The 21,416-nt window shown below is 41.9% G+C and overlaps 1 protein-coding gene across 6 annotated transcripts; it reads right to left on the bottom strand.

The window, feature by feature from the left end:
* Positions 1 to 295: 295 nt before the first annotated feature.
* On the bottom strand, positions 296 to 17,651 carry LOC110532636 (peptidase inhibitor R3HDML). Of its 6 annotated transcripts, XM_090185191.1 has the most exons (7): positions 17,564 to 17,651; positions 7,079 to 7,234; positions 4,263 to 4,622; positions 3,831 to 3,949; positions 3,523 to 3,625; positions 2,974 to 3,089; positions 296 to 2,299 (listed from the first exon to the last, which is right to left on the bottom strand). In XM_090185191.1, the coding sequence occupies exons 2-7, from the start codon at positions 7,217 to 7,219 to the stop codon at positions 2,158 to 2,160; spliced, it is 981 nt and encodes a 326-aa protein (XP_090041317.1). In that variant the 5' UTR covers positions 7,220 to 7,234; positions 17,564 to 17,651; the 3' UTR covers positions 296 to 2,157. The 6 variants fall into 6 exon arrangements, with proteins under 6 accessions (XP_090041317.1, XP_090041319.1, XP_090041320.1 ...); XM_090185193.1 differs by lacking the exon at positions 17,564 to 17,651 and having other exon boundaries at positions 6,911 to 7,081; XM_090185194.1 differs by lacking the exons at positions 7,079 to 7,234; positions 17,564 to 17,651 and adding an exon at positions 6,868 to 7,002.
* Positions 17,652 to 21,416: the final 3,765 nt, after the last annotated feature.

Raw genomic sequence — 21,416 nt, forward strand, 5'->3', positions numbered from 1 at the left:
CTCTCCTAGCCTCCCTTAGCCTCACTTCCCCTAGCCTCCCCTAGTCTCTCCTAGCCTCCACTAGACTCCTAGTTAAATGAAAACAGATGCAGGCCAGGGGACATTTGAGATAACATGCACATGTAGCCAGTCATAGTTTCCAATGTATAGTATCTATGCTGACATGCTGTGTTTAGGTGTACATTAATATTAAGATGGGATTGGCAAGGAAGAAATAGGAAGAAAATCTCCTTTTAATACAGATAAGTGAAAAAGCAACCTGGAACTGTAAGGTTTAAACACCCACTACTGAGTTAAACTCCTTTCTTTTTTATTCAAATAATTATTGACAGTTATTTCACATTCAGGCCAATCATGAGCTGTAATAAGTGTATTACAATGTTATAAAACATTTTAAAAAATTGGTCTACAAGAGAACAAGTAACCAACATGATCAATGTCTCTAAATCTACAGTAAACAAGTGTTATAAAATAATAATAATAAAAAACAGTAACTATAAAAGTGCTTATTTTTAGCTAAAAGCAGTGCAAACAATTTGTGGATTTATCAAACACGTTGGCATAAGCATACAAATACACTACATGACCAAAAATATGTGGACACCTTCTCGTCAAAGATCTCATTCCAAAATCGTGGGCATTAATATGGAGTTGGTCCCCCCTTTGCTGCTATAACTGCCTCCACTCAACTAGGAAGGCTTTCCACTAGATGTTGGAACATTGATGCAAGGACTTGCTTCCGTTCAGCCACAAGAGCATTAGTGAGGTCGAGCACTGATGTTGGGCAATTAGGCCTGGCTCGTAGTCGGTGTTCCAATTCATCCCAAAGGTGTTCGATGGGGTTAAGGACAGGGCTATGTGCAGTCAATTCAAGTTCTTCCACACCAATCTCAACATACTATTTCTGTATGGACCTAGCTATGTGCACGGGTGCATTGTCATGCTGAAACAGGAAAGGGCCTTCCCCAAACTGTTGCCACAAAGTTGGAAGCACAGAATTGTCTAGAATGTCATTGTATGCTGTAGCGTTAAGATTTCTCTAGACTGGAACTAAGAGGCCTATCCCGAACCATGACAAACAGTCCCAGACCATTATTACCCCTCTACCAAACTTTACAGTTGACACTATGCATTGGGGGCAGGTAGCGTTCTCCTGGCATCGCGATTCATCACTCTGGAGAACGCGTTTCCACTGCTCCAGAGTCCAATGGCGGCAAGCTTTACACCCCTCCAGCTGACGCTTGGCATTGCCATTGGTGATCTTAGGCTTGTAAGCGGCTAATCGGCCAAAACCCATTTCATGAAGCTCCAGACGAACCGTTCTTGTTCTGACGTTGCTTCCAGAGGCAGTTTGGAACTTGGTAGTGAGTGTTGCAATCGAGGACAGACAACTTTTACGATTTAAACTCGATACGCACTTCAGCACTCGATGATCCCATTCTGTGAGCTTGTGTGGCTTACAACTTCACTGTTGATGCTCTTAGACGTTTTCACTTCACAATAACAGCACTTACAGTTGACCGGGAAAGATCTATCAGGGCATACATTTCAAGACCTGACTTGTTGGAAAGGTGGCATCCTATGACGGTGCCACATTGAAAGTCAATGAGAGATTGCATGACTGTGTTCTTGATTTTATACACCTGTCAGCAATATGTGTGGCTGAAATAGAGAATCCACTGTTTTGAAGGGGTGTCCACATACTTTTGTATATATAGTGTACATTGCACTCATCTTCTTAACATTTTCAAAAAAGGCCATAATCAAATGAATACAACAGAAGTACTGTCTGGTTTTTGGTAGCTGGGTTCTTTCTGTGTCATGGCGAGAAAATGGAGCTTTACAACCCAAGAGTTTACATAGAGTTCACAACATCATGACCGAGGGGGAAAAACATTATTTCCCTAACATCCAGTGGATGGATCAAACATTAGTTTATGATAAACACAAAAATAGTGGTACTAGAATTGAATCGCTGAAAAAAGCAGGTCTTGTGCTTTGATTAGTTTTTTATGTTTAGAAATCCTTCACCTTTCTTTCACACACCCTCTCTTGCAGTTGTTTGTTGCTGAGATGAATGGAACAGAATAATTGACCAGAAACAATGAACTCTAAAAAGTCTTCCATTATAACAGGGAAAGTATGACTGATGTCTTTCTAATACCTTTTTCTTTTCTTGGCTTTGGCTTTTGAACCACTGAAGGAACACTGCTTTCTGTTACATGAACCTCCATATTTTGATGGACAGGCAGAGCACGGTTTGCCACTCTTATAGGGAGCCTCTCCAACCCAGTTCCCTCTGGAAGAGAAATAAAACATGGTTAACTTCTGATCTTGTTTGCTTGTTTGTTTCCTGTCATTATAAAGGATATTCAATTAAATATAAGGCTCTGATGAGTCAAGCTTATACAATAGAAAAAGGAGTGTATTAAATGAATGTAAGACAATAGAACACATTAGATTTGGTAAAAGATAATAAAAAGAAAAAAACATGTTTCATTTTTGTGTTTTACATTTTGGCCACTAGATGGCAGCAGTGTATGTGCAAAATTTTAGACCGATCCAATGAATCATTGGATTTCTGTACAAAATGTTGTATCAAGACTGCCCTAATTGGTTTATTAATACATGTTCAAGATCATAACTGTGCACTCTCCTCAAACAATAGCATGGTATTCTTTCACTGTGATAGCTACTGTAAATTGGACAGTGTAGTTAGATTAACAAGAATTTAAGCTTTCTGCCAATATCAGATTTGTCTATGCCCTGGCAAATTTTCTTGTTACCTACAACCTCATGCTAATCACATTAGCGTACGTTAGCTCAACCGTCCTGCATGGGAACCCACCTTTCCTGTAGAGGTTATTAATCTATATTGGGTATGTACTGTATATGTCTATTTGCGTATACTGTAAAGTGTTCATTATAACAAGATCGCTTGCTCTTGCCATGAACAGAGAAGTGTGTACTTACTTGATAGAGTAGTTGCAAACCAGGAACACTGCTGTCCTCCAAGAGCTCCCGTACACATTCATGTTTGAGCATTTGTTGATGGCACATCCCATCTTATTGGTATTGGCCCAGACCATCTGAAATGTGTTGATGTAATGTGTAGTTTTCATGGTCAACATGATCAATCACAGACAGTTCTCACACACAGTCACCCAATTTCTTACTAATACAAATATAAACTATACCAGCAAAGCACAGATCTTCTGTAAATAGAAGACCATATATAGTACATACCACAAAAAAATGTAGGATCTTAATTGGAACACTTTTGTTGAGTATTTGAGTTTTAAACAGGCTTCTAACGTTTGTAATTTACACTTTGAAATGTAATACTTGATTTGCCCTAATGAAAAATGTATCAACCCCTACAAAAATGTACATGAATTATAATACACATAATAATTCACATTTCATGTAGCTGCAGGATCATTTTCCTGCTGTAGCAAACTGTCTCAAATTAAAATCCTACATCTGTACATTCTTATTTAGTGCAATATATATGCCACACACCTGTGTATAGTGGGAACAAACTGGTCCACTGCATGTGTTGGGATAGGAGAAGGAGTTTTTCTCATCTTGCCAGGACCTCACCAGCTCAATGATTGACCAGTAACTAGGAGAAGGAAAAGACCTTTCAGCATTTCATGTTTCTTAAAATACCACCCTACTTCATATTTGACTAGATATACTGTAGCATTAGACAGTGTTCCTATAACAGTCTTTGTTGAACAAAAACACACCAGATCTCCAACAATCACATAAGAAACAGCTATAAAACAGTTGTAAACATTGAAAGAACAGGGCTAGTTCTACAGTACCTGCCAGAGTTGATGGACAGGTTTTGGCCCATATATCTCATGGTCTGTGAGGGTCCATGATCCCATATGCAGCGGGAAGCCCAGGAATCTGCTGATTTAGCCAGTTGCTCATCCCACACCTAAAGCATGGAGAGTGAGAGAGCAGCTGTTCAACACTTCTCAAATATATTTTATTCTAGCGACTCTTTTTCACATTATGTTTGATTTTGTCTGTACTTACTTATGTGAGATTTGACTTATTCAATAAATATACATAAAAAACAATTATTTAAAAAATATAATTCTAAAGTGTCAAATCTAACTGTGTGTAGAGCAAGAATAACACAGTTATGTTTCAGATTTGATTAAGTGTTAGTAAGCCCAGCCATAGAATGTGACAGAGGAGCAGTCCCTTGTTTTCCTGTCCTGGTTCAGCAGATGCAGGGGCCTCACCATGATCTCCATATTGGCAGCCTGAGGGAAGACCTGGGAGCGGACAAGGTTGTGATAATCCAACAAGGAATTAATTTCTCTGGAGGAGATGGCTCGCCTCCTTCGGATACGAGGCACGCTGATGCTGGTAAGATTCAGATTACTCCAGTCAGAGTCAGGGTCTGACTCGAAACCAGGTCTAGTTAGGTGGAGATGGTTAGTCCGGTTGGATTTGGATAGGCTCCGCACAGCAGCAGCTCCAGTGTAAGGCATTAACCACAAGATGGCAGCGAAGAGGAGCTGAGCACAAACAGGACGCATCTCAACCCTCTTCTCTTGTCTCTGGGTCGGGCTCTGGCAACACAGGATTCTAGCAGGCTTCTGTGGAGGGCAGAGGCATTGAGGGCAAGAATGTTAAATAACGTATGTTTTTAAAAAGAGTCAAAAGGGCAAAAATGGTTGGGGGAAAGCTTCTCTAAAGCAACCCCCTGGCTAACTGCCTCGTAATTTTTTCTTTTTTCTAATTTCTGTGCAAAGTGTTAGCTGGACTATATCAACGTTTTTATCAATTAAGAATTAATAAGCAAGTTAATGATTAGAAGTCAGAATCAAGTTTACACAGGAGACAAAGAGAATACAATTGTTTCAATTCCTAACGTATTGTCTGTAGTGTGTGTGGCAAACAATATATATACCAGTACTGTAGGTAGACCCTAATATAGAGACAATATAACCATATTTCAACCATATTAATTAATACATAAATTACACAGACATAATGTAATCATTACATTTTGTAACATACATTATGAGTATTGCTCAAACTGTACTTTAGACACTACCATTTGTAATCAATATAATATTAATTCAATTTGACAAAAAAAATTGTCTGTTGAACAAGTAGCCATTAATTCATTCTCTCATATCTAAAAACATCAATAAATACTAGTAACTTTCTTATTGCATACAGTTATCACATAATCTCATTTATATTCAATAAATAAAAAGGCAGCATGAAAAAGCAGCTGTAACAGTGCCCCAGACCCAGACATTACAGACCTTCATCAGCTGTAACAGTGCCCCAGACATTACAGACCTTCATCAGCTGTAACAGTGCCCCAGACCCAGACATTACAGACCTTCATCACCTGTAACAGTGCCCCAGTCCCAGACATTACATACCTTCATCAGTTGTAACAGTGCCCCAGACTCAGACAGTACAGACCTTCATCAGTTGTAACAGTGCCCCAGACCCAGACATTACAGACCTTCATCAGCTGTAACAGTGCCCCAGACATTACAGACCTTCATCAGCTGTAACAGTGCCCCAGACCCAGACAGTACAGACCTTCATCAGCTGTAACAGTGCCCCAGACCCAGACAGTACAGACCTTCATCAGCTGTAACAGTGCCCCAGACCCAGACAGTACAGACCTTCATCAGCTGTAACAGTGCCCCAGACCCAGACAGTACAGATCTTCATCAGCTGTAACAGTGCCCCAAACCCAGACATTACAGACCTTCATCAGCTGTAACAGTGCCCCAGACCCAGACATTACAGACCTTCATCAGCTGTAACAGTGCCCCAAACCCAGACATTACAGACCTTCATCAGCTGTAACAGTGCCCCAAACCCAGACATTACATACCTTCATCAGCTGTAACAGTGCCCCAGACCCAGACATTACATACCTTCATCAGCTGTAACAGTGCCCCAGACCGAGACATTACAGACCTTCATCAGCTGTAACAGTGCCCCAGACCCAGACATTACAGACCTTCATCAGCTGTAACAGTGCCCCAGACCCAGACATTACAGACCTTCATCAGCTGTAACAGTTCCCCAGACCCAGACATTACAGACCTTCATCAGCTGTAACAGTGCCCCAGACCCAGACATTACAGACCTTCATCAGCTGTAACAGTGCCCCAGACCCAGACAGTACAGACCTTCATCAGCTGTAACAGTGCCCCAGACCAAGACAGTAGATACCTTCATCAGCTGTAACAGTGCCCCAGACATTACATACCTTCATCAGCTGTAACAATGCCCCAGACCCAGACAGTACAGACCTTCATCAGCTGTAACAGTGTCCCAGACCCAGACATTACAGACCTTCATCAGCTGTAACAGTGTCCCAAACCCAGACAGTACAGACCTTCATCAGCTGTAACAGTGCCCCAGACCGAGACATTACAGACCTTCATCAGCTGTAACAGTGCCCCAGACCCAGACAGTACAGACCTTCATCAGCTGTAACAGTGCCCCAGACCCAGACAGTACAGACCTTCATCAGCTGTAACAGTGCCCCAGACCGAGACATTACAGACCTTCATCAGCTGTAACAGTGCCCCAGACCCAGACAGTACAGACCTTCATCAGCTGTAACAGTGCCCCAGACCCAGACAGTACAGACCTTCATCAGCTGTAACAGTGCCCCAGACCCAGACAGTACAGACCTTCATCAGCTGTAACAGTGTCCCAGACCCAGACAGTACAGACCTTCATCAGCTGTAACAGTGCCCCAGACCCAGACAGTAGATACCTTCATCAGCTGTAACAGTGTCCCAAACCCAGACATTACATACCTTCTTCAGCTGTAACAGTGCCCCAGACATTACATACCTTCATCAGCTGTAACAGTGCCCCAGACCCAGACAGTAGATACCTTCATCAGTGATTCTATCCCAGTAGAGCAGAGCAGAGCAGCCAGATAGGAGAAGAGAAGCCTAGCAGATCCACACTTAAACACTAGGCTTTGCAAACAAGACCGTTTGACATCTGTGTCAGGGAAATTTAACTGGGCCAACTCTCTCAGGATATCTGACGCACTCACAAGCCCTCCTGTCTTCTTCTTCTTCTCCTCCCTCTTCTTCCTCTTCTTCTTCTCCCTCTTTCTTTTTCTCCCACAGAGATGTTCCTTCCCAGGGGCCAGAAAACAATTTGATAGGCAATTTGGCTTTCTCAATACACTCATTATGTAAACTCGGTCCTGTAAAAAACACAAACACAAGATTTTCCAGTAATCATTTAAATATATATACAGTGCCATTGGAAAGTATTCAGATCCCTTGACTTTTTTGTTGCGTTACAGCCTTATTCTAAAATGTATTAAATCGTTTTTCCCCCCCATCAATCTACACACAATACCCAATAATGAAAATGCAAAAACAGGTTTTTAGAAATATGTGCTAATTTATACAATTTATATAAATATTACATTTACATAACTATTCAGACCCTTAACTCAGTATTTTGTTGAAGCACCTTTGCAGCGATTACAGCATCGAGTCTTGTTGGGTATGTCCCTACAAACTTGACACACCTGTATTCGGGGAGTTTCACCCATTCTTCTCGGCAGATACTCTCAAGCTCTGTCAGGTTGGATAGGGAGCGATGTTTTATCAGGTTCATGTCCGGGCTCTGGCTGGGACACTTAAGGACATTCAAGGACGTGACGCTTGGCATTCAGGCCAAAAAGTTCAATCTTGGTTTCATCAGACCAGAGAATCTTGCTTCTCATGGTCTGAGAGTCTTTAGGTGCCTTTTAGCAAACTCAAAATGGTTTGTCATATGCCTTTTACTGAGGAGTGGCTTCCGCCTGGCCACTGTACCATGAAAGCCTGATTGGTGGAGTGCTGCAGAGACGGTTGTCCTTCTGGAAGGTTTTCCCATCTCCACAGTGGAACTTTAGAGCTCTGCCAGAGTTACCACTGGGTTGTTGGTCACCTCCCTGACCAAGGCCCTTCTTCCCGGATTGCTCAGTTTGGCAGGGCGGCCAGCTCTAGGAAGAGTCTTGGTGGTTCCAAACTTCTTCCATTTAAGAATGATAGAGGCCAATGTGTTCTTGGGGGATCTTCAATGCTGCAGAAATGTTTTGGTACCCTTCCACAGATCTGTGGCTCGACAGAAACCTGTCTCAGAGCTCTATGGACAATTCCTTTGATCTCATGGCTTGTTTTTTTGTCTGACACTGTCTGTGCACTGTCAACTGTGGGACCTTATATAGACAGGTGTGTGCCTTTCGAAATTATGTCCAATCTCATAGGGTCTGAATACTTATGTAAATAAGGTATTTTTGTTTTTTATATTTTTATAAATCAAATCAAATGTATTTATATAGCCCTTCTTACATCAGCTGATATCTCAAAGTGCTGTACAGAAACCCAGCCTAAAACCCCAAACAGAAAGCAATGCAGGTGCAGAAGCACGGTGGCTAGGAAAAACTCCCTAGAAAGGTCAAGAGAGAGAGAGAAAATACTTAAATTCACACAGGACACTGTAAAAGACAGGAGAAGTACTCCAGATATAACAGACTGACCCTAGCCCCCCGACACATACTGCAGCATAAATACTGGAGGCTGAGACAGGAGGGGTCAGTAGACACTGTGGCCCCATCCGATGATACCCCCGGACAGGGCCAAACAGGCAGGATATAACCCCACCCACTTTGCCAAAGCACAGCCCCCACACCACTAGAGGGATATCTTCAACCACCAACTTACCATCCTGAGACAAGGCCTAGTATAGCCCACAAAGATCTCCACCATGGCACGACCCAAGGGGGGGCGCCAACCCAGACAGTAAGATCACGTCAGTGACTCAACCCACTCAAGTGACGCACCCCTCCTAGGGACGGCATGGAAGAGCACCAGTAAGCCAGTGACTCAGCCCCTGTAATAGGGTTAGAGGTAGAGAATCCCAGTGGAGAGAGGGGAACCGGCCAGGCAGAGACAGCAAGGGCGGTTCGTTGCTCCAGAGTCTTTCCGTTCACCTTCACACTCCTGGGCCAGACTACACTCAATCATATGTGAGACCGTGTCTGTGCCTCGACCTAGGTTGGGCAAAACTAAACATGGCGGTGTTCGCCTTAGCAATCTCACTAGGATAAAGACCACCTCCATTCCTGTCATTATTGAAAGAGATCATGATACCTCACATCTCAAAATAGGGCTACTTAATGTTAGATCCCTTACTTCAAAGGCAATTATAGTCAATGAACTAATCACTGATCATAATCTTGATGTGATTGGCCTGACTGAAACATGGCTTAAGCCTGATGAATTTACTGTGTTAAATGAGGCCTCACCTCCTGGCTACACTAGTGACCATATCCCCCGTGCATCCCGCAAAGGCGGAGGTGTTGCTAACATTTACAATAGCAAATTTCAATTTACAAAAAAAAAAATGACGTTTTCGTCTTTTGAGCTTCTAGTATGAAATCTATGCAGCCTACTCAATCACTTTTTATAGCTACTGTTTACAGGCCTCCTGGGCCATATACAGCGTGTAAGTTGGTGGTTGAAGATATCCCTCTAGTGGTGTGGGGGCTGTGCTTTGGCAAAGTGGGTGGGGTTATATCCTTCCTGTTTGGCCCTGTCCGGGGGTGTCCTCGGAGTGGGCCACAGTGTCTCCTGACCCCTCCTGTCTCAGCCTCCAGTATTTATGCTGCAGTAGTTTATGTGTCGGGGGGCTAGGGTCAGTTTGTTATATCTGGAGTACTTCTCCTGTCCTATTCGGTGTCCTGTGTGAATCTAAGTGTGCATTCTCTAATTCTCTCCTTCTCTCTTTCTCTCTCTCGGAGGACCTGAGCCCTAGGACCATGCCCCAGGACTACCTGACATGATGACTCCTTGCTGTCCCCAGTCCACCTGGCTGTGCTGCTGCTCCAGTTTCAACTGTTCTGCCTTATTATTATTCGACCATGCTGATCATTTATGAACATTTGAACATCTTGGCCATGTTCTGTTATAATCTCCACCCGGCACAGCCAGAAGAGGACTGGCCATCCCACATATGCTCTCTCTAATTCTCTCTCTCTCTCGGAGGACCTGAGCCCTAGGACCATGCCCCAGGAATACCTGACATGATGACTCCTTGCTGTCCCCAGTCCACCTGACTGTGCTGCTGCTCCAGTTTCAACTATTCTGCCTTATTATTATTCGACCATGCTGGTCATTTATGAACATTTGAACATCTTGACCATGTTTTGTTATAATCTCCACCCGGCACAGCCAGAAGAGGACTGGCCACCCCACATAGCCTGGTTCCTCTCTAGGTTTCTTCCTAGGTTTTGGCCTTTCTAGGGAGTTTTTCCTAGCCACCGTGCTTCTTCACCTGCATTGCTTGCTGTTTGGGGTTTTAGGCTGGGTTTCTGTACAGCACTTTGAGATATCAGCTGATGTACGAAGGGCTATATAAAATAAATTTGATTGATATGACCTACTGCAGAGATGAGTCTTCAGTAAAGACTTAAAGGTTGAGACTGAGTCTGCGTCTCTCACATGGGTAGGCAGACCATGCCATAGGTCTCTATAGAAGAAAGCCCTGCCCCCAGCTGTTTGCTTAGAAATTCGAGGGACAATTAGGAGGCCTGCATCTTGTGACTGTAGCGTACATATAGGTATGTACAGCAGGACCAAATTGGAAAGATAGGTAGGAGCAAGCTTTGTAGGTTAGCAGTAAAACCTTGAAATCAGCCCTTGCATTAACAGGAAGCCAGTGTAGGGAGGCTAGCACTGGAATAATATGATCACATTTTTTGGTTCTAGTCAGGATTCTAGCAGCCATATTTAGCACTAACTGAAGTTTATGCTTTATTTGGGTTGCCGGAAAGTAGAGCATTGCAGTAGTCTAACCTAGAAGAACCTAGAAGAAACAAAAGCATGGATTCATTTTTCTGCATCATTTTTGGACAGAAAGTTTCTGATTTTTGCAATGTTACATAGATGGAAAAAAGCTGTTCTTGAAACAGTCTTGATATGTTTATCAAAAGAGAGATCAGGGTCCAGAGTAACGTCGAGGTCCTTCACAGTTTTATTTGAGACGACTGTACAACCATCAAGATTAATTGTCAGGCAGAGACAGCAAGGGTGGTTCGTTGCTCCAGAGCCTTTCCGTTCACCCTCCCACTCCTGGGCCAGACTACACTCAATCATATGACCCACTGAAGAGATGAGTCTTCAGTAGAGACTTAAAGGTTGAGACCGAGTTTGCGTCTCTGACATGGGTAGGCAGACCGTTCCATAAAAATGGAGCTCTATAGGAGAAAGCCCTGCCTCCAGCTGTTTGCTTAAAAATTCTAGGGACAATTAGGAGGCCTGCGTCTTGTGACCGTAGCGTACGTGTAGGTATGTACGGCAGGACCAAATCAGAGAGATAGATAGGAGCAAGCCCATGTAATGCTTTGTAGGTTAGCAGTAAAACCTTGAAATCAGCCCTTGCTTTGACAGGAAGCCAGTGTAGAGAGGCTAGCACTGGAGTAATATGATCAAATTTTTTGGTTCTAGTCAGGATTCTAGCAGCCGTATTTAGCACTAACTGAAGTTTATTTAGTGCTTTATCCGGGTAGCCGGAAAGTAGAGCATTGCAGTAGTCTAACCTGGAAGTGACAAAAGCATGGATTAATTTTTCTGCATCATTTTTGGACAGAAAGTTCCTGATTTTTGCAATGTTACGTAGATGGAAAAAAGCTGTCCTTGAAATGGTCTTGATATGTTCTTCAAAAGAGAGATCAGGGTCCAGAGTAATGCCGAGGTCCTTCACAGTTTTATTTGAGACGACTGTACAACCATTAAGATTAATTGTCAGATTCAACAGAAGATCTCTTTGTTTCTTGGGACCTAGAACAAGCATCTCTGTTTTGTCCGAGTTTAAAGGTAGAAAGTTTGCAGCCATCCACTTCCTTATGTCTGAAACACATTCTTCTAGCAAGGGCAATTTTGGTGCTTCACCATGTTTAATTGAAATGTACAGCTGTGTGTCATCCGCATAGCAGTGAAAGTTAACATTATGTTTTCGAATAACATCCCCAAGAGGTAAAATATATAGTGAAAACAATAGTGGTCCTAAAACGGAACCTTGAGGAACACCGAAATTTACAGTTGATTTGTCAGAGGACAAACCATTCACAGAGACAAACTGATATCATTCCGACAGATAAGATCTAAACCAGGCCAGAACTTGCCCGTGTAGACCAATTTGGGTTTCCAATCTCTCCAAGAGAATGTGGTGATCGATGGTATCAAAAGCAGCACTAAGGTCTAGGAGCACGAGGACAGATGCAGAGCCTCGGTCTGACGCCATTAAAAGGACATTTACCACCTTCACAAGTACAGTCTCAGTGCTATGATGGGGTCTAAAACCAGACTGAAGCATTTTGTATACATTGTTTGTCTTCAGGAAGGCAGTGTATACCAGGGAGCTAGTTTCTTATGACAAATGACAAATGTTTTTAGGGGTGCAACTGCATCTAGGGTATTGTGCAAGGTTAAATTGAGTTCCTCAGTTAGGTGGTTAACTGATTTATGTCCTCTGACGTCCTTGGGTAGGCAGAGGGAGTCTGGAAGGGCATCAAAGAATCTTTGGGTTGTCTGATAATTTATAGCACGACTTTTGATGCTCCTTGGTTGGGGTCTGAGCAGATTATTTGTTGCGATTGCGATTGCAAACGTAATAAAATGGTTGTCCAATAGTCCAGGATTATGAGGAAAAACATTAAGATCCACAACATTTACTTCATGGGAAAAAACTAGGTCCAGAGTATGACTGTGACAGTGAGTAGGTCCAGAGACATGTTGGACAAAACCCATTGAGTCGATGATGGCTCCGAAAGCCTTTTGGATTAGGTCTGTGGACTTTCCCATTTGAATATTAAAATCACCAAAAATGTGAATATTATCTGCTATGACTACAAGGTCCGATAGGAATTCAGGGAACTCAGTGAGGAACGCTGTATATGGCCCAGGAGGCCTTTAAACAGTAGCTATAAAAAGTGATTGAATAGGCTGCATAGATTTCATGACTAGAAGCTCAAAAAGACAAAACGTCAGTTTTTTTTTTGTAAATTGAAATTTGCTATCGTAAATGTTAGCAAAACCTCCGCCTTTGCGGGATGCACGGGGGATATGGTCACTAGTGTAACCAGGAGGCGAGGCCTCATTTAACACAGTAAATTCATCAGGCTTAAGCCATGTTTCAGTCAGGCCAATCACATCAAGATTATGATCAGTGATTAGTCCATTGACTATAACTGCCTTGGAAGTGAGGGATCTAACATTAAGTAGCCCTATTTTGAGATGTGATATATCACGATCTCTTTCAATAATGGTAGGAATAGAGGAGGTCTTTATTCTAGTGAGAGACTCCACTAAGCTGGCAGGCTGGCTAACAGCCTGCTGCCTGGCCTGCACCCTATTTCATTGTGGAGCTAGAGAAGATAAAGCCCTGTCAATGTTGGTAGATAAGATGAGAGCACCCCTCCAGCTAGAGTCCGTCACAGGCCAGGCTTGGTCCTGTTTGCGGGTGTGTCCCAGAAAGAGGGCCAATTATCTACAAATTCTATCTTTTTAGAGGGGCAGAAAACAGTTTTCAACCAGCGATTGAGTTGTGAGACTCTGCTGTAGAGCTCATCACTCCCCCTAACTGGGAGGGGGCCAGAGACAATTACTCGATGCTGACATCTTTCTAGTTGATTTACAGGCTGAAGCTATATTGCGCTTGGTGACCTCTGACTGTTTCATCCTAACATTGTTGGTGCCGACGTGGATAACAATATCTCTATAATCTCTACACTCGCCAGTTTTAGCTTTAGCCAGCACCATCTTCAGATTAGCCTTAACGTCGATAGCCCTGCATACATTTCTAAAACCCTGTTTTCGCTTTGTCATTATGGGGTAGATTGCTGAGAAGTTTTATTTATCTGATCCATTTCAGAATATGGCTGTAACGTAACAAAATGTGGAAAAAGTCAAGTGGTCTGAATACTCTCCAGAGGTACTGTATATACTGTACTTTATGAATTCTCTTCTGTTTCTATAGAATTGTTAAAACATTGCCATTTATTTTTGTATTTTCTTGTTTAGATTACTTGAAAAATAGTACCCCTGAATAATTAAGATTGTGTGGTTCATCCTTCCATATAGATTAACCCAAAAGATTAACAATAGAATGAGATTTTTCAAAAGACGGAGCAGATTATTCAGGGGAGAAAACGGCTATAAAAACTATCCATTTCGTTTGGAGTTTGGGACATGTATATTTACCAATATTTTTTTGGAGTGTTTAGGTCTGCCTAAAGAGCTATTTGTCATCGTAGAACACATGCTTTGGCTGGCCCTCTACCTCCCGACATCCCCAGGTTGTTTCAATAAAACAAAATAAAAAATAACAATAAATAAGCAGAAAGCCTTTAAGAATAAAAAGAGAGAAGAATGCATGTTAAGCATTAATGGTCCTATTTTGAAAGTCCCTGACACTGCAGCATTAGCATTCATCTCCAGCTGTCCTGGTGATTTCTAGGAAGGAAGGTTCTGGCACTGCCAATGTACACTACACGGCACAAGTGCCATGGAACTGCCAAGGTACACAACACGGCAACAACTGGCAAAGCTCTACCAGCAGAGTGAGGTCAAAGAGATCACCAAGACACTGGCATCGTCAGTGGAAAACTTAAACTGTAAATGGCAAAGGAGAGGTAGTTACAGTGATTAAATCAGTGGTTAGGGACTTAATCAAAAGGTTTTTATACCATAAATACAGTTGAAGTCGGAAGTTGACATACACTTAGGTTGGATTCATTAAAACCCGTTTTTCAACCACTCCACAAATTTCTTGTTAACAAACTATAGTTTTGGCAAGTCGATTAGGACATCTGCTTTGTGCATGACACAAGTAATTTTTCCAACAATTGTTTACAGACAGATTATTTCACTAATAATTCACTGTATCACAATTCCAGGGAGTCAGAAGTTTACATACACTAAGTTGACTGTATCTTTAAACAGCTTGGAAAATTACAGAAAATTATGTCATGGCATTAGAAGCTTCTGATAGGCTTATTGACATCATTTGAGTCAATTGGAGGTGTACCTGTGGATGTATTTCAAGGCCTACCTTCAAACTCAGTGCCTCTTTGCTTGACATCATGGGAAAATCAAAATAAATCAGCCAAGACCTCAGAAAAAAAATTGTAGACCCCCGGAAGTCTGGTTCTTCCTTGAGAGCAATTTCCAAATGCCTGAAGGTACCACGTTCATCTGTACAAACAATAGTATGCAAGTATAAACACCATGGGACCACGCAGCCGTCATACCGCTCAAGAAGGAGACGCATTCTGTCTCCTAGAGATTAACGTATTTTGGTGCGAAAAGTACAAATCAACCTCAGAACAACAGCAAAGGACCTTGTGAAGATGCTGGAGGAAACAGGAACAAAAGTATATATATCCACAGTAAAACGGGTCCTATATCAACATAACCTGAAAAGCCGCTCAGCAAGTAAGAAGACACCACTCCAATACCGCCATAGAAAATTCAGACTACGGTTTGAAACTGCACACGGGGACAAAGATCGTCCTTTTTGGAGAAATGTCCTCTGGTCTGATGAAACAAAAATAGAACTGTTTTGCCATAATGACCATCGTTATGTTTGGAAGAAAAAGGGGGAGGCTTGCAAGCCGAAGAACACCATCCCAACCGTGAAGCACGGGGGTGGCAGCATCATGTTGTAGGGGTGCTTTGCTGCTTGAGGGACTGGTGCACTTCACAAAATAGATGGATTATGAGGGGAAATTATGTGAATATATTGAAGCAACATCTCAAGTTATCAGTCAGGAAGTTAAAGCTTGGTAACAAATGGGTCTTCCAAATGGACAATGACCCCAAGCATTCTTCCAAAGTTGAGGCAAAATGGCTTAAGGACAACAAAGTCACGGTAATGGAGTGGCCATCACAAAGCCCTGACCTCAATCCTATAGAAAATTGGGGGCAGAACTGAAAAAGACTCAGTTACACCAGCTCTGTCAGGAGGTGGGCCAAAATTCACCCAACTTATTGTGGGAAGCTTGTGGAAGGCTACCCAAAACGTTTGACCCAAGTTAAACATTTTAAAGGCAATGCTACCAAATACTAATTGAGTGTATGTCAACTTCTGACCCACTGGGAATGTGATGAAAGAAATAAAAGCTGAAGTAAGTCATTCTCTCTACTATTATTCTGACATTTCGCATTCTTAAAATAAAGTGTTGATTCTAAGACAGGGAAGTTTTACAAGGATGGATTAAATGTTAGGAATTGTAAAAAACTGAGTTTAAATGTATTTGGCTAAGGTGTATGTAAACTTCCGACTTCAACTGTAGTTACACATACGGTTGGCATGTCAAACGGTTACAATTGCATATTATGTTTCTCTAGAAGACTGTGAGTACTGTGTACATGAGGCACTATTCTATACTTTAGTTACAATAACGGAGAAAAAAAACAGCAAAGTCTAACCATTGACCACCAAACCTCTGAATGTATTGTGGAATTAATAAAGAATGTGTCACAGCCAGGAAATACCCTGGATGTATGCCATGGAATCCTATGGAAATGTCTTTACTTTTTGGAGGCTCCATCCATTCTCTTCCCCAGGGTTTGCCAAACTTGATCCTAGCACTACACATCTGATTCAAATCACCAACTCATCATCAAACTTTGATTATTTGAATCAGCTGTGTTGTGCTAGTGCAAAAACCAAAATGTGCACCCAGGGTGGGCCCCAGGACCGAGTTTGGGAAACCCTGCTCTGCCTCCATGCCATGTCCCAGGAGAAACATGGTATGTGTACAGAATTACCAGCAGTCTTTAACTTAGGTCTTCCAGTGAGTCTCTCACATTGAGTGGATAGGAAAATCTTGGGATCGCAGTCCTTATTTGTTTAACCAGTTTATAGTAGAGAGTTTAATGGATTTCAGTCAAATTGGCCTAAATGCTAACTGCAATAAGTACAATTTTTTCATGCAAATGAAAACCCATAATTTTGTCAGTAAAATATAATAGACTTCCTGAAAAGCATCCTGGTTTGAATAAATCATTGAGGAACAACTGTATTGATGCCTGCTGTAGGTACTAACTGGACCTATGGTGAAATAATTGACATTCCCTCAACTCTGGCTAATCTTGACATCATGTTGGTGTGAGAGGAATGTGACACTCATGGAACAAGGAGCAGCTAATGGAAAAATTAATAGGAAATGAAAATAAACCCCATACATTTTTACAGAGTATTTATGATATATGGACATAGACTTTCCCATTTGAATGACCTGGCAAAAATAAATTGCCCGGACAGTGTGACAGAGTAGTGTGTGTACTGTATATGGGACGTCAAATTCAATAAAGCAAGCTTGAGAAAGAAAACCAGGTATACCGTCTGTATAGGAGCATGGCAATACAGCCTGCACATGCAGGTAATCCACCTCTTCCTTTCTATTCCACACAGCCATCGTGAATACAAACCAAATTACAGTAAAGGTGTTGTGCGATATCTGCTCCCTCTTTACCTCAGGTCTGCACAAGATGTTTGGAACCTGTAAGTGTGATCTTTCTGATGAAGCTTCGGATACTTGAGGTCACTACCTTAACCAGGAATGTTCAATTCTGGTTCTGGAGTTTTTTTTTCTACCTGGTGGTTAGTTGCAATCACCTGGTGTCCTAAACTCTTAGAAAAAAGGTGCTATCTAGAACCTAAAAGGGTTCTTCGGCTGTCCCCATTACCTGGGACCAAAGATGTTCCCCTACAGCAGGGCTGCCAAACCCTCTTCCTGGAGATCTACTGTCCTGTAGATTTTCAATCCAACCCTAATTTTGCATATCCGATTCAGCTAGTTAAGGTCTTGTTGAGCAGATAATTAGTAGAATCAGGTGTGTTAAATTAGGGTTGGACTGAAAACCCACGGGACTGTAGATCTTCAGGAAGAGGGTTGGGCAGCCCTGCCCTACAGAGACAGCCGAAGAACCCTTTTTTTTCTAAGAGTGTAGGTCTGAATTAGTCCCTTATTAGAAGGAGAGGATGAAAGTGTTTTGGCCCTCCAGGAGTGACATTAAACAGCCCTGATCTAAACACCAAATTGTACTGCCATTATTCATAAAAACCTTATATAATTCACTGACAGATTGTCTGTGTTAACTTCGGCATTATTGGTATGTGAAAGGATGAAAACAGGGTGTATTGCAGAAATCGATACAATACCAAAAAGCAGAATCAGCACTCTAGATTCTGTTGAGTTGTCATCAAATTTTGACTTGAGAGGTTTGTTTTTAATCTGTAAATCAAGACATACTGCCAGGTTGACCTAGTCCAGTTAGGATCGCCATGGTGACAGTGATTAGGTTAAGGAATAGGTTCCAGAGAGTTCTGGAACTCTGACTATAGGCAACTGAGTAGAAACACAAGCATTTTGCCCTTTTGAGTTACATTTGACATGCTCTTGTGATTTATGTTAGTATGTAGGTTATGAAAAGCATGGTGCCTTAATTTCCTCGCCAGCCACAGTCTTTGTTGCTTCATTAAACATGTCCTCCTTTTTTCAAAAGATTGGCAGGCTGCCCATGCAGCCATGGTCAAATGCTTACAAACAACCAATCTTGAACCAAAGCCAATTTCATATGCCTGTAAAACCTGATCACTCAATTGTATGCCCCAATTTCAAAGCCTTCAAAAATACCTCAACACAGTCTAGTAGTGTTGTCAGACTTTACGATTGAGTGTCTAAAATGCACAGCAAACTCCTTCAAAGAGTCTGTGTGAGCTTAGGAAGTCATAGGAGGTCACCAGAAAGCTATAGACCCTTGTCTGTGTCAAGGTTTACTCTCAACGTCTGGTGATCTTCAATCTTCACTGATTTGCAGTGGTAGTACCACAAAAGACGTGGACATTAATGTCGTACTTTATTTAGACAGTTGTTTGAATGACTTGTTATGGGAAGAAAACAATTAGAGAAATACTTTATTTCACTTAACATGTTTGTATACTTTAATATGTTGGATATATGTGCCAACCAGCATGATTAGATAATAGACACTGACCTAATGGTCTCTTAGCGCTGTGTCATACAGTTGCTGTTGCCATCATTTTTAAGCAATTGGCTTTTTCCAGTGACACTGGCCTGAATCAAACTGTTATCTTTAGAGTTACATCAATGGAATGTTTTGGTGTTGGTTATGATAAAATAAAGGATGACCATGAGACACAAAGTGCCAGGTCCACGACTGACAATAGAGCCTTGTCAGGGCTAGCATTTAAATATAGCAACAAGCACACCCATGTCAGTTCTGCCACATAGTTACCAGTTCTGTCATCACACATCAAAGGGGAGGAAAAATGTTGTGGCAATATAAAATGAAACCTGCACAGTAGTAGCCTACAAGAAGGAGGACATGGACTATCATGTAAGATTTAGATGAATGATGCAACATTATGGGATGGAACAGGACATGTTGGGTGATTGTGTTATTGGTGTGTTTGGGTGTAATGTAGGCAACAAGCTTGTCAAAAAAGAATTTCCTCCTCCTCTTCAGACAAACTCATTGCCTTAAGAGTCAGTACATATGAGCAGTCAGCAGTGATATTTCCTTGTTTTCTCCCAGTCCCAGGCCAGTTGGATGTTGAATAACAACTAATTGTAGACATGAAGGTCAAGGAGTGCACAGCTGTGTGGTTTTCCCTCCCCTCCCAGTCAAGGAAATGGTAGAGTAACGCCTAGCTATCCCTGTGTGAAGCACGTCATTTAGCATAAATCCAAGAAAGAGTCCTGCTCTCTATGCTCCTGCTGCTTCCATGTAATGAGCTGTTGTTTTTTTCATGTCAAAAAACTTTGTCCAAACTTTGTTTTGGCAGCAAGAAAACCAAATGTACCCAGTGATGTAGCAGCGAGCCCTTCCCGGACCGACCAGTGAAACATAGAGAGACGGAGGGAGACAGTGACAATTGGGGCATCATTCCTGGTGGAATTTAGAGGAACTGAAAGAATTGAACATTCTGCTTTCTAGGAGAAACTTTCAGCCAGGCATTTAGACACAATTAATGGTTTGACAGGTGTTATGAAGGTCCAAAAATGACAATGTTATAGAATTGAATCCTTCACACATAATTAGGCCTACTTCTGGAACATGTGTGTGTTTTATGTACGTCAGTGAACTTTAGAAAGACAAGACACTGTTATTCCCAGCACCGCAAGTAGAGAGGAAACTATGCTGATTGACACATTAGCCACAGCGTAATATTGTGCTATATAATGTGTATCAGACCTGGGTCAAATACATTATGTCAAACACTTCAAATAATCAAGCTGTGCTTGATTTAATTGGCCTGGTACAATGGAACCAACGGAAATAGTCCCAAAAGTGTTTGTGTGAAATCCAGCACAACATTCACTCAGTCTTCTCTTCCATGTATTTTTTTGACATTTACTGTACATGATCACAAACTACGCGATCCCTCAAGCCAAAACAACTAGGCCTACTCTTTTAGAAGATGATGTCACTTAGTATTCAAGTAGCCGATCACCTAAAACACCAAATTAATAATTGCCAGGCTGGTATATACTCAAATACTTTGAGAGTTTATTTTAGCCTGCCTGGAGTGCCAGGTGGGCATGGTTTGCACTTTTGGGAGTGCTTTATCGCTTACATTTCAACAGGAAAGCTTAACAATCATGCACAGCTAAAGTATTTAAAATCATGTCAAATAGTATTCAAACCCAGGTCTGGACTGGTGATTTATCGTTTGGAACTCTGCTGAAGCATTGCTAACTGTCCAATAAATCTGACCAGACCTTTCTTCGGGAAAGCTTGGAGTAGGTCAGACTGAAGCCTGGGAGGATGATACCCAGACCAGACAATCAGGCCAGAGACAATCCCACCCCCTGGCCCTGCAATATGACATCATCTGTCTGGGTCTAGACAGAGTTGACTGTGGCCTTGCATACAAAAGCACACTGTGACCTCGTGGTGTCTAGGTAGTGCCAAATGCATGGCACAAAAAAATCTCTGCACACTAAATGGACGCCATATTTACCTTCAGTGAGCATAAAATCAACCTTACAAAAAAAACTGTATTTGAAGTCCCTTAGCCACAGCATTCAATTTTCAGCCAGCTAGCTCCTCTTCACCCTGGCTACATTAGCAGCTGGTGCCTTGAGGGAAGAGGTTTGGCAGGTGAAATATAGGCTCTACCTCTGTGTCACAGCAGACACACAACTAACAGTCTAGAATGTACAGCAAATATATCCCATAGTCAAGGGGAAAATAACACTGACTGCATTACTCTCCAAGCAAGGATATCAAATAAAGAAAAAACTTGGTAGGAGTACTTGATACTTATGTCAATTAGGGAAAGGTCTCAGACAAAGTTGG

Source organism: Oncorhynchus mykiss, chromosome 9 (genome assembly GCF_057628025.1).
Source record: "Oncorhynchus mykiss isolate SJ-2025 chromosome 9, ASM5762802v1, whole genome shotgun sequence".
Lineage (NCBI taxonomy): Eukaryota > Metazoa > Chordata > Actinopteri > Salmoniformes > Salmonidae > Oncorhynchus > Oncorhynchus mykiss.